Raw genomic sequence first — 13,609 nt, forward strand, 5'->3', positions numbered from 1 at the left:
GTAATTGACATATATCTTCAATCAATAGGTTGTAAGTTCGATCTCCCATCCTATATGGTGTACTAAAATATATATAAAAGAGGAATGATAAAGCAACTCCACTTAAGTTGAGTTGTACTCTCAAAGGAAATTGATTCAAACCTATACATCATTACACCTAAACTTATAATTACAATTTCTAATAATCTCACTTAATTAATATATAAATATCTATCTCTAGTTTAGTCAAATTCAATTTTCTTCTTTATCAAAAGAAAAAAAAAAGTTCCAATTCTCTTCCTTTTGACTATTCATGTTATAGATAATATTACTGTAAAATCTCCTCAAAAAGAACAAAAATTACTGTAGAAAGACTAGGATTAATATAAATATTGATCCATATTATTTATAAAATTTTAAAAAGATTTTGTTACTATTTATTTTTATATAAAACTTTCAATTTCATTCTCCTAAATATATCAATTTATTTCAGACAAGTCCTTTTGTTAAAAATAAAAGAAAAAGAAAAAAAAACCATGAAAATATGTATATGAAAGTATAATGTGACATACCAATTTAGTAACACAAAAATATCCCCTTGCATAGAATAATCAATTAAAAAAAAAACTCACCATGTGTTTTTCTTCCTAAATCAAATCAAACTTGTCATTGTGTACTTCTATTATATTACATGAACAAAGTAAAATAAAAAATTTTCAGAGAGAAATCGACCAAGAATGTGAGATATAAATAGTGAGAGAGATGAGTGAGTTCAGAGAGAGAATTAGATAGTAAAAAGTGTAGGGTTGAGATTTCAACCTCCAATCTTTTAGTCGATGATATATGACTTAATCAGCCAGTCATCTTCAAGTTAGACAATTTTTTTACCCCTACGAAAACAATAAAAAAAAAATTAAAGATTCTTTGCTTTGGTACTTTGTTTTTGGAAACTCTAAAAAAAAATTATTTCTTATCGATTTTTTTAAGTGTTTGAAAATTATTAAGCCCAGTTTTGGGATACATAAATAAGAAATAATAATTTTTAGAGTTGAAGGTAAGAAACATAAATAAGAAATATAAAATTTCCTCCCTCAAAATTTGAAAATATTACCGTGAAATAAGAACAATATTTATATAATTAAAAGGGTTACATTTTGACCCACCAACCCATATTTTGTTACAATACAAATTAAAAAAAAAAAACTTCTTAATTTGTTAAGAGATTAGCTCTTTTAAAGATTTATGTCCTCACTCTACCTTTTCAACTAAAATAACTTTGTACAAAATCAATCTTTAGAGGAAATTACAAAAATAGCAAAAAAATAAAAAATAGAAATTGTATGTATTTATATATATATAGCATTAAGCTTAATTTTTTTTTAAAAAAATGACATAGATTACAAACTTATACAATCAGATGAGACTAACTTAAAGTCATTTTTGTGACATTTAAAAAAAACAACGATATTTTTATAAATACATATTTATTTTATGTCATTTAGTATAATTTTTCTAATATTTTCTTTCTTTAAAAAAATGAGATTTGGTGGTTTATTTTCCTTCCTTTTTTTAGTACAAGTGAGAGGTAGATATTCAAACTTACAACTTTTTTTAGATATCTTAATCAGTTGAACTATGTTTAGATTAGTCGATTTTTTTTTCAGACTATTTTTTCTCTTTGACATTTTTCCAAAGAGGATGAATGCATTTCATTATTCTCCACTTTTGTACATTTGAATTCTTTGGTTTGGTCCATCTTTCTATGCAATTCTACTCATTTTGCCTCCAAAAATAGTCAACTCCCCACTTGATCAAATCATTCAGAATCAGTTTCCAAAGGTTCCTTTTTTCCCCCCTTTTCTTTTGTATGCATAATTCAAATGCTTAAGCTGGAAGCAAGAACAAAGTGCATACATACCACCATCAATTATCCTCCTAACCCACAATCTGAATGACCAAAATGAAGAACTTTCTACCCATTTACTCAACGACTCGAAGTCACTCGGTTGGAATTATTTTTCTTTTTTTGAGTTCAACAATTGTAAGGTAGAAGATTGAACCATTAATTCAATAAAAAGTTGAATGGTCCCCACTCCTAACTATGTGCTCCTGGACTTCCAATTTAATAAAGTGTGACCTACTCAGTAAATACCAGCAGTTTGATTTTACAAAACTGACGAGAACCCTAAGATCAACGGAAAAAATAAACACATTTAGTTTTCTTCTCATAGTGATAGGTCCAGTATTCAAATCTTGAATCCAACTATTTCTATCAATTCATCTCCTAGCCTTCTATGCTTAGTTTTGTTCTTGAATATGAAGGTTGGTTTGTTCTAAAATAATTATGAATTAAGACCTTTCTTTAACAAAAAGTTACTCAAGTTATTGCTTGAAACTACAACCAGTGAAGAAGAATGTGGGGCCGGGGCTCCTGCCTGCTGATGGAATATAGGACAGAAACTCTATATTTAATTTAGTTTAGAGTTTTTTTGGTTTTTTGAAGTTGCTAAAATATGGATTTCTGATGAGACAGGCTGAATATTTCTTACCAAGTGTGAATTATGAAGGCATGGAAACCAAGCAAGATCACTGATCTTTGGCAGTTGGTTTTTGTAAAATTAAAATATTTGCCTACAAATCCACCAAAAATTTTAATGGGATCCAATTATCTATTACACACAATAAAATTAGGCCAATAAATACATCACATTAAAAAGTGATAACAGACAAGTATTTTTCTTTCCTTCCAATTATGTATGTCATATTAAATGCGCATGTGTGGCTTTTTTATATAATTAATTTTAAAATTTTATATTTGGTGGTGATTTAATATAGTCTTCGAAAATAGAAGTTTAATATTAAGATGATGAACTTGTAGTTGGATTGGGTGGGATCCCCCGAGTTTTAAAATAGTGAAGACCCATTATTCAAATATTTGTGTCATGTGTATTTTAATTTTTCTCCAAAAATAAATTGATAAGATCTACACCATTCAAACCAAATTAGATGGCCAAATTGAAATATCACCCAACGCAATTAGAAAAAAAAAAATGTTCAAATTTAATAACTGTAGTTGCTGATGAAAGAAACGACTTTATCCAACTTGGGTCACTTATGAATTGGTGGACATCTAAACATGACAACGTTTAAAACTTTATATCTAACTATCAAAGCGAGTACTCAACGATAATTGACATATATCTCCAATTACGAAGTTGTGAATTCGATCTCCCACCCCACACTCACATGTTGTACTAAAAAATAATAATAAAAAACTTGATATCCGGTATTTATGACGCTTTTTTTTTATAGGTTTATTTGTTCTATTTTTTCCTCGATCTCATATTGTGAGATTCATATTTCCCTTGCAATATACTTGACATTTGGAGAAGAAGAAAAAGGAAAAAAAAAAAATCAGAGTTCCCAAACTTCATCTTAGTCACAGAAAGATTATCTAGGTTCAGGTCCATAAACAATGACAATTATCCATGAAGAAGCTGCGGCTTCGTTGGTTCCTTAACCAAGCCATTTTCACCAATGAAACAACGTGTATCTCAATTCACCCCAATTCATGTTCTTTTTATCTCTTTACAATTGAATGGTCCAAAAATGCAACCTTATCTTCTCAAGAGAACCCCAAAAAGAAAAAGAAAAAAAATCAAAACAGGACCTGATGATTTTGACCAAAACTTATATGAAAATAATATCCTTTATTTCTTGAATGCAAATTCATCCTCCTATATGCTGCAAACAGTTTCTTACTTATGTTCAGCAACTCATCCCATCACTCCAAAACCCAGTCTCAGTTTCAACCAAAAACCATATCCCATCTTTCACCTCTTAAAAGAAACTACAAAATGGTCAAAATTGACACAACTCCAGCAACTCCATGCCCAAATGGTAGTTACAGGTTTCATCCACCACACGCCATCACTTAACAAGCTCATTGCCCATGTCCTCTCAATGGGCTCGCCTGGTCTTGCCTATGCTTATTCAATCTTCTCTCACACTCAAGAAGCAAATATACTTACTTGGAACACCATGTTGAGAGGCTTCGTCGACTCCGACATGCCGAGAAGGGCACTCCAGAGCTACATTGAAATGCTTCTATGGTCTAGCAATGTTCCTGATAGATTCACGTTTCCTTCTCTGCTGAAGGGTTGCGCCCATTTATTGGATTTCAAAGTTGGGAAGATTTTGCATGGCCAAGTTGTCAAGTATATGCTTGATTCTGACCTGTACGTAGAAACCACATTGTTAAATATGTATGCTGCCTGTGGGGATTTAAACTCAGCGAGGCTGCTGTTTGAGAAAATGGGTCACAGAAACAAAGTGGTTTGGACTTCTATGATCAGTGGTTATACCAGAAACCAATGTCCAAATGAGGCCTTGCTTTTGTATGAGAAAATGGAGGAAGATGGGTTTAGCCCTGATGAAGTTACCATGGCCACGCTTGTATCAGCTTGTGCTGAATTGAGAGATTTGGTTGTTGGAATGAAGCTGCATTCTCGAATTCGGGAGACGGGTATGAAGATTTGTGCTGTTTTAGGAAGTGCTTTGGTTGATATGTATGCTAAATGTGGGGAGCTCAAAACTGCAAGGCAAGTGTTTGATCATTTGTCAGAGAGAGATGTATATGCTTGGTCGGCTTTGATTTTTGGTTATGTCAAGAACAACAGAAGCATAGAGGCATTGCAATTATTCAGGGAAGTGGCTGGCAGTTCGAACATGCGTCCGAATGAAGTCACAATTCTAGCTGTGGTTTCGGCTTGTGCTCAATTGGGTGACTTGGAAACAGGAAGATGGATTCATGACTACATTGCGAGGACTCAACACGATCTGTCTGTTAGTTTGAGTAACTCATTGACCGACATGTACGCAAAGTGTGGAGAAATAGATGTTGCCAAAAAAATCTTCGATAGCATGTCGAAAAGAGATTTGATCTCTTGGAATTCCCTCATTAATGGTCTTGCTCTGCATGGCCTCGGCAGGGAGGCTCTCGCACGGTTCCGTCAAATGCGAACGACAGACTTGAAGCCAGATGATATAACTTTAATTGGGGTACTGACTGCCTGCAGCCACGCAGGGTTAGTTCAAGAGGGCAAGAAGCATTTCCATGAAATGAAAGCTTTATATGGAATCAGACCTAAGTTGGAGCATTATGGGTGCATGGTAGATCTTTTATGCAGAGCGGGACTTCTGGCAGAAGCTCGGGAATTTATCCGAGCAATGCCTTTAGAACCAAATGGTGCAATATGGGGCTCTATGCTTGGCGCTTGCAGAGTTTATAACAATATTGAACTCGGGGAGGAAGCTGCGAGATGCCTGCTAGAACTTGAACCAACAAATGATGGAGTTTACATTTTGCTCTCAAACATTTATGCAAGAAGGAAAATGTGGAATGAAGTGAAAAAGATTAGAGAATTGATGAATGAAAGAGGAATTCAGAAAACACCTGGTTGCAGTTCGATTGTCATCGATAACGTCACCCATTCGTTTCTGGCTGGAGATTGTTCTCACCCAGAAACAACTGAAATATTTATGATGCTTACACAAGTTAGAGAGAAGCTGAAGCTGGCAGGCTATGTTGCAGATATCTCAGAAGTATTACAAAACATTAATGATGATAAGAAGGAAGAATCAGTTTCTCAACATAGTGAAAAACTAGCTTTATGTTATGGCTTATTGAAATCCAAGGAAGGGGGAAGAATAGTTATCCTGAAGAACCTTAGGGTCTGCTCAGACTGTCATACTGCAATAAAACTAGTCTCAAAAATCTACCGGAGGCAGATAACGGTCAGAGATCGAAACCGTTTCCACCACTTCAAAGACGGTTCCTGTTCCTGCAGAAATTATTGGTGAAGCATGTGTGTGCGTACACATGGCACAGCAGAAAATTTTGAATGTTATACCTATCACAAGCTCAGAAATAGTTCAAGCAGCAAAGTGGAATATGGGGATAGGAAATGAGATATTTCCTTCTCTCCTGCATAAATAGAAAATAGGTTTACAATAAAAAGCAAATAACAGTGTTATCACCTGCAGCACAGTGTAGAATTCAAATTTTATTATGAACCGCATTATTTGTCATATGTTAAATGATTATAGAATACATTAATCAACTATTTTTATTGTGAAAGGCTAACTTCCGACAATCTAACCCACCCACCATGTATGGCCATTGACAGCTAGACAGGTACTATATATATTTATTGAGCAGGTTGCAAAACTCATGGTAACTAGAGCTTTGAAATGGCTGAATTAGGCAAGTTGGATCTTGCAGGGAGCTTTAGGTCATCCCACTCTTTGTCTTCAATCCTGGAGAAGTACCTCTCAACCATATCGTCGGTGACAAGCCCCAGCTTCGAGGGTTCCCACTAAATAAAAAATTGAAAAGAAGTGGAGATCAGAGAAAGGATGCATCAACTTCTAAAAATGTACATTAGAGAATCACGAAGAACTTGCAAGAGAGTTTAGAAATGTAGATGTCTACTATCTGCATATACCTTCGGGTTCTTATCCTTATCCAACAGTATAGCTCTGCAACCCTGCAATTAATGAAACAGAATTATGACCTTTAATAATTTTGGGGGTGGGAGCGTGGGCAGAGAAGCAGTCCAAGCCAGTAAGACCTCAACGAAATCTTTGCTGACTTCTCCTCGCAAGACATGGCAAACCATTCTATACTCACGAATGAGACACTGACCAACACCTTGAAGTCTGCCTTCTCTGATCTGTCATTTCAGGAAGAAGACTATATTAAGTACATTGTGTTAATGTCAAAACATTCACAAAATCAACAGCAATTTTAACAGCTCTGTTAAAGTTATTTGGAAAGACTAAAACCCTGACTGAAGTTCTTCCTTCGGACACTCCCACTGGCACTTGCAACAAGGATCAAAAACTTCCTGACCATGTATCTATTCACAAACTGGTGCAACATATGCAACCACAGCAGTGAACACCTTGAGCTCACTTTTATCTACTGTCCTTTCCCTTCAAGATGGATCCTCAGAACTGTCATGTAGATCTTGTTTTGTCATAGGATCCAAGAAAAGGCAAAGGTGCTCTGATTAAACGCCATCAAGGCTCTTCTTTGAAAATTTTGGTGGGAAGAAAAAGAAGAATGTTTTTTGGCAGCTAGTTCTTATTTCTTTCTATTGGAATGCTATAGCTAAATCTTCTCCAAACTACTCAATTTATTTGTTATTTGTACCAATTGGAATGTTTTTGCAGTCTCTCTTGGGATTTTAGCGTCAAGGATATCCTATTGTTTCCCATGATACCCTATTTGTCCCCCATACTTGTACATCTCTCATTGATATTTTCGAGTTTTACCTAGAGAGAGAGAGAGAGGAGGCATGAACCTATAATGCTAAATGATATCAATCATCAAAATTCCAATAACTAAGACTGTCAATCATCAAAATTCATAACCAGAGCAGCAGTCCTTCAAAGAAGGGACTGTTTTGGATTTACTAGGATGGTTGCATACCGATCTCAAAGAGATTTTAAGACTTGTTGGTGATGCTTTCTTCAAGGCCTGAATTGTGGAAGAGATCCAATCATCTTTATTTTTCAGTGCCTCCTCCTCCTACAAGAGCAAAGCATCAGACTGTAATCAGTTAAATGGAAAGATCCTACCAATAATCATGATCACACAATATTCAATGAACTACAAGAAAAATAAGGAAATGATGGAGTAAAATTATAAAGAATACATGCGACGAAAAGATATTGTGTTGTATGCTTAATCTTATCCACATCAACTTACAAGAGCAGCCAAAATATCTTCAACTGTTCTTCGAGAAAAGCACTTATCAATAACATTCAACCTGTTACAACAAAAAAGTTTTACTGCGTTTGAAAACCAATCATTTGCTTTAAAACAAAAATATTCTAATTGAACTTCTAAATCTCTCAAGTTTTACAACATGGAAAGAAGAAGATATAATGCAATAACAGTGTGAAGGGGTTGATTACTTCTAGGTAGATAATAATTACAAAAAGAATGTAACAAAATACTCTCTTTTGTAATTTATGCAAATAAATTGTCTAACTAGTAAGAGCTCAATAGGACATAACTCGCTCGAAAGGGTTTTTGATGGAAACCCTATAACTATAAATATAGGGTGATTATGTACTAAAACTGATAAAATCATTGCCCAACATTTGCGCACAAATAAAATTTGTTACTATCGCATAAAGAAAAAACAATAAATAAAAGATAAAGTCACACCGATGATAAACACTTTGCTCTTTAAAAATTGGTGTTTGGGAGAATTTATCAATAATTTCCGAAATGATGCTTGGCTGACTTGTATCTGCTCTGCAAAGTGCTTCCTCTAACTGCGCCAATCTCTGGTCATTTATAGGAGTAACAAAAAGGAAGAGGAATGTATTATCTTTTAAATTAAAGAGTGGAAGTTAGAGATTAAGTAAAAATATCAGAGATGAAGGGTACTGAGACAAACATCTCACCGACGTATGGTGTAAATCAAACAAAAGAAAGAGACTTTTATGTGAAGTGCAAATTGCAGAGTTCGATAATCAATTTCCACTATTTATATCAGAATCAGAAGTTCAAGAATTTAGACTTCCATAAAAGTGAAATTCCTAGAACACAAATTTTATAATTCAACGTCTTCAAAGAATTCAACGGGTAAAACTAAAATCCCATCAGCAGGGCAAGTAAACTATCCAAATGAGTTAAATTCAGAATATCAGAAAGTCAAGTTATGAAGAAGCTTAACATTTTTCACTGGGGAATGAGGATAATTGAGCCGAACATTATACTCCAATATCAAAATCATGAATTCCTTATCACTCGATTTTTTCTTTAAAAGAAAGGCAAGGAAAAAAAAAAAGAACGTAAACTAAACAGAATTATCTCTAAGCAATCCATAGGTTTCCAATTGTCTTACATATACTTCAACTAATGCTAGCAAACAAAGCCTTGACCTATGACATATAGTGTCGGAAAAACTTATACAATACTATAATTTCTTGTTCAAAACAATTCTTCACGTAAGCAGGGGATATGATTCTTTTTGCTACTTAACATTTGAACATCACAGAAATTTAGGAGGTAGCTTACCTCTGAAGCAACAAAGTGAGTAGCAAGGCCACATGCAAGCATTTCAGCACCATCCAACCTAGCACCTGTTAGACCAACATATTCACCTGCAAAAGTTTTTGCAAAATAATAAGACTTAATGAATAGAGTGCCTCCAAGCAAAAAAATCTCACTACATTATTCATTAGATGAAAAACAGTTTATGGTACGGTGGAGAATTGGTGATGAGGAGTCTCTTTGCTTTCTGGTTGAGGCGTTGAGCTGCTTTGAGCTTCCAATATTGGTATTGCTCTTCTGAAGCCTTACTTGCACAGGCATTTCAGATGTAATCACAAATGAACAATATTTGGAATTGAAAGCACAAAGCCCCATTTCAGATGTAAAACCAGCCAGTAAGTAAATGGCTGAAGGTAATGACTATTCTGATCTGAACCTTACTCTGTTCACTTTGCTCATATAGGACCTCATAGCTGAATCTAGAAGAATAGGCACTAAGTGATCTTATCACCACCTCCACCACGGTTAAAAAATGGATCAAATGCTTGGTGCAGAAATGTCTCAAATATTCCTAAGAGACCATTCACATGATCTATTTACCTATTATGGTAGGCCCAACTAGCAAAGTGGGGATACAATTCAATTTGGCGCAATTTGACTAAGCCACGTGCTGAGGGGGCTTTCTTTGTTTGTTCGGTACATACAATCTATGACGTATTTTTTGCTTTAATGGATCGAGTCTCATTTGAACCTATCTTTTCAGTCTATATGAGGTAAGTACCATTTATGTCAGCATGCAAATCTAGTTTCTGAATTGAAATATGCATGATAACGTGCAAATAAAATTTTCCATAGTATATGCTCTGATGTGCATGCCAACTGATAATACTAAAAAAAATACATACAGGAACACATTGGACAAAGGGGTATCTAGGTTAAAATAATTAGTTATACCAAAAAATCCCGGAAGTCTTGACAAGTAATAAGAAGCACCAACATCTGGAAAGAGTCCTAAAGCAGTTTCAGGCATAGCAAACACCTGCAAAAGGTATGTTGCCATATTCATGTATTCCCTTTTCGTAATGATTAAAAAAGTGGCATAAACAGAAACAGACTCCACCCACAGTACAGAAGCACTAGATTCAGAAGATATTTCAACATCCTTAAATTCCTAATCCTACATAATAAAAAAAAGCAAATCCGCTCTTCCGATCATTCTACACATACTCAAAAGGCTCTTCTTTCTTGTCTCAATTCAACAATAAAATTCATAAAAGGGCTACATTAGCAACTCTTTTTTAAAAAAAGAACTCTCTTTGCAGCTTAATCACTAAATACCATCCCAATGAGTAAATTATTCTACACATCTTTGAAGGAGCTAACTTAGCAACTCTTTAAAACAATAACTCTTTTTGCAGCTTACTCACTAAATATCATCCCAATGAAGAAGCAAGTAAACTATTTTAGGAAAAATCCAAGAAAATACAAGCTTGAAGTGATTATCCAAGTTCTAAATTTGAACAGCAGGGCTACTTGAAAGATAAATAAAAATGAGAGCGAAGAATAAGAAGCTAAATTCAAGTTCTAAATTTGAACTGTAAAACGTGGACATTAAATCAATAATTCAAGGGACCAACAGTTCAGAGCTTCAGTAAGGTAATATACCGAATTCTCTGTTGCAACACGGAATCTACCATGTATTGAAACACCAGCCCCTCCTCCCATGACAATACCATTCAGGAGAGAAACCTTGAAAAATATTTAAACAATCACTATGGAAGTAAAAATTAATCAAGTAAAAGTCATCATAGACTAAAACGACCTGCACTTAGAGTAACCAAAGTTACCTGTGGCTTACTGAAAGTTGCCATCAAATAATTTAAGATGAACTCTTTCTGGAAAAAGTTAGCACCTATCCTCCAATCACCTAACTCGCATAAACCAGGATTATGATTAGCTAAATATAAATGCTTTTGCATAGTATCAAGTTAACTTCTACACAACTCTCCTGGAATAGATGACCGGCTAACTGTAAACACCCCAAATCAGAACTAACATGTAAAACAATGTAAACTCTTCAATCTCAAGCATCGATCAGGATTAGTTGACACTATGAGCTGTGCAATCAAAAGAAATTTACCCCGTGTAATGTCACGAACCACAGCTGACACGTCACCCCCAGCACAAAATGCTCTTCCTTTCCCCTACTAACACATAGAAGATACACTATTAATTAAAAAATTATTTGTTATCAAAGATTAAAAAGAAAATTACAAATCAGTGGTTATTGGTAAGAACCCTACAAGGAGGGCGCTTAAAAAATAACTATGACCAAATGGTTCCCTAGAAACAGAACAAATGCTCAAGCCCAACTCATCAACTAGAATATAACTCATTCATCAAATAATCATCCTCATTCTTACTTCCAAATGTGGGATGCAAAAAACCTAAAGAAAATCTACAAAGGTAATAAGCACAAGGGAAATTTTCATTTTAGACCTATAATAGAATTTTTTGGCTGATCTAATAGCTTTTTGGGCTAAATTTTGGGTGATCTAATAATATAATTTTAGGTAATTTTATAATTTGGTCTCGATAAAATATTAAAGTCACTGCTGGTTTGAATTTAGTATCTAATTTGATTACATTAAAACTTCAAACAGTAGTATGAATTTAAAATTGACTCACTTGTAAAAACAATGAGTTTTTTTATAAATAATAATAATAATAATAATAATAAAATTAAATAAACTTAGAACTGTGGGCTCTTCTCGTCCAAATAGTTAATGGTAGTAATGAGTGTCTTAGCCTTAAAAGAGTCAGAGCATGTCATGGTATGGATCCTTTTGTAAGTGTCATCCTTCTCCTCCAAATCTTTTCCAGAAAGATAATAGAACAATACCATTGGAACAAGATAACGATGGAAGCAGTAGGTTCCAATAGGTTAAAAGGACCTGAAGCAAGATATAAAAATTGTTGAGGGAAAAGTGAAATACCTTTACAACCACAAGCTTCACACCAGGATCTGCCTCATAGGAAACAAAGAGTTCCAATAGCCGGGAAATCTGGAATAAAAGATTTTAAAAAAACACTAATTAGAGCAGCGTCATCAAGTTTCTCAGACATGAAAACTCCATTGCATCGTAAATTCCAAAATCTTGGAGATCTTGAACCATAACAGGTATCAGGCTTGTCAAAACTGACGCTGTGACATATAATGCAAGCAAATAACAGGATAAAGAGTTCTTGATCACGAGAATTTGGTGCTTATCGAATCGAATATAGTCTGTTAACTAAATGTCAAAAAGGTCCTTACAGGATAATCATTGCTAATCCGCAGCACATGTGAAAAATAACAGGATAAAGAGTTCTTGATCACGAGAATTTGGTGCCTATCGAATCGAATATAGTCTGTTAACTAAATGTCAAAAAGGTCCTTACAGGATAATCATTGCTAATCCGCAGCACATGTGAAAAATACATCAATCATGTTTTCAAACTTTAACAAAATTAATGTCATTTTTTTTTAATAACATTATTCTTTTTTTCTAATCCATGTATACTCTGTGAGCATCGCATACACATTGAGTACTTCAATTACGTAGCATTATAGATTAAAAAATACTAGCTAACAAAAACACACAAAGCTTGTGGAGTAGTAATATGAGATAGCAGCAAGTGAACCAAAAATCACGACACTAGGCTTTATAAATGGACCAATCGCAAGCCTCACCATTTTGGATGAAAGAGCATTCAACTGCTTAGGTCTGTTTAAAGTCAACAATCTCACAGACTGCTTCTCTTCCACTAAAACCTGTTGCAAAGAAATTATTGACTGAAACGTGAATGATACCAACTCTAATCAGCAACGTCTCAATTTAAAGTGTGTGTGTATAGAGAGAGAAGTTAAGCTAATAAGCACCATATTTTGTGCGGTGATTCTGAATTCTCTGGATACCTTTAGAAACCATGACCTTCATTATTTACACAGTTACAGCGAAATAGCAAAGATAAACAACAAATGTAAAAAGAACTCCATCATCAAAAATGGCTATGTGATGATAAATTATCTGCTCCGTAAGAAATCTATTGTCACTCAAAAGCTAATGAGACTAGAAATGCTAGCAAATTGCGACATGGATTTAGCAAGCTTCGGAAAGTGGCAATTGTTTAATCTTTACAATCACTATAGATAAGGAGAGGCAGTGAGCGACCTGATCTTCGTCGATTCCGGTAGAATTGAAGGATGCCATGACTCGCAGATGCTACCGCCTCGCTCAATTATCGTCTCGTTCGACGAAATGAAATGGAAAGGAGAAGAGTATGGCAATCGAAGAGCTTACGTTTCAGTCAGCAGGCTTTATATAAGTCTCTTCTCTTCCAAACGTGGATTCTGCTGAGTAGAGCTGCCATCAAAACTACATGTCGTTCTATGCTGGCTAAATTACCCAAAAAAAAAAAAGGAGTAAATTTTACCCTTGGTTAAAAAATATTTTCTTAGTACAATAAATTGGGTAAATCAAAGTAAGGAGTAGATATCAATATTCTATTATTGTG

The 13,609-nt window shown here is 34.4% G+C and overlaps 2 protein-coding genes across 2 annotated transcripts; one reads left to right on the top strand and one right to left on the bottom strand.

Moving 5' to 3' along the window:
• The first annotated feature begins 3,876 nt into the window (after nt 1–3,876).
• LOC111016145 (pentatricopeptide repeat-containing protein At1g08070, chloroplastic) lies at nt 3,877–5,841 on the top strand. Its single transcript, XM_022291453.1, has one exon. The coding sequence runs from the start codon at nt 3,877–3,879 to the stop codon at nt 5,839–5,841; it is 1,965 nt and encodes a 654-aa protein (XP_022147145.1).
• A 188-nt stretch (nt 5,842–6,029) lies between these two features.
• On the bottom strand, nt 6,030–13,425 carry LOC111016041 (3-hydroxyisobutyryl-CoA hydrolase 1). Its single transcript, XM_022291287.2, has 14 exons — nt 13,267–13,425; nt 12,786–12,866; nt 12,049–12,117; nt 11,193–11,256; nt 10,900–10,979; nt 10,718–10,801; nt 10,007–10,091; nt 9,077–9,162; nt 8,219–8,340; nt 7,754–7,814; nt 7,475–7,573; nt 6,612–6,713; nt 6,486–6,527; nt 6,030–6,356 (listed from the first exon to the last, which is right to left on the bottom strand). Exons 1-14 carry the CDS (start codon nt 13,303–13,305, stop codon nt 6,219–6,221), a joined length of 1,152 nt encoding a protein of 383 aa, XP_022146979.1. The 5' UTR covers nt 13,306–13,425; the 3' UTR covers nt 6,030–6,218.
• Between the last annotated feature and the right edge of the window lie 184 nt (nt 13,426–13,609).

This window comes from Momordica charantia, assembly GCF_013281855.1.
Source record: "Momordica charantia cultivar OHB3-1 chromosome 5 unlocalized genomic scaffold, Mcharantia_2.0 BLBB01000005.1, whole genome shotgun sequence".
Taxonomy (NCBI): Eukaryota; Viridiplantae; Streptophyta; class Magnoliopsida; order Cucurbitales; family Cucurbitaceae; genus Momordica; species Momordica charantia.

Excerpts from the sequence above, each read along its gene's own strand:
- LOC111016145 (XM_022291453.1), top strand. The coding sequence starts at position 3,877 with ATGGTAGTTACAGGTTTCATCCACCACACGCCATCACTTAACAAGCTC.
- LOC111016041 (XM_022291287.2), bottom strand. The coding sequence starts at position 13,305 with ATGGCATCCTTCAATTCTACCGGAATCGACGAAGATCAG. Across the intron at positions 10,980-11,192 it reads GGTTCGTGACATTACACGGG|GTGATTGGAGGATAGGTGCT; the intron begins GTAAATTTCTTT and ends TATGCGAGTTAG. Across the intron at positions 7,574-7,753 it reads AAGATATTTTGGCTGCTCTT|GAGGAGGAGGCACTGAAAAA; the intron begins GTAAGTTGATGT and ends TTGCTCTTGTAG.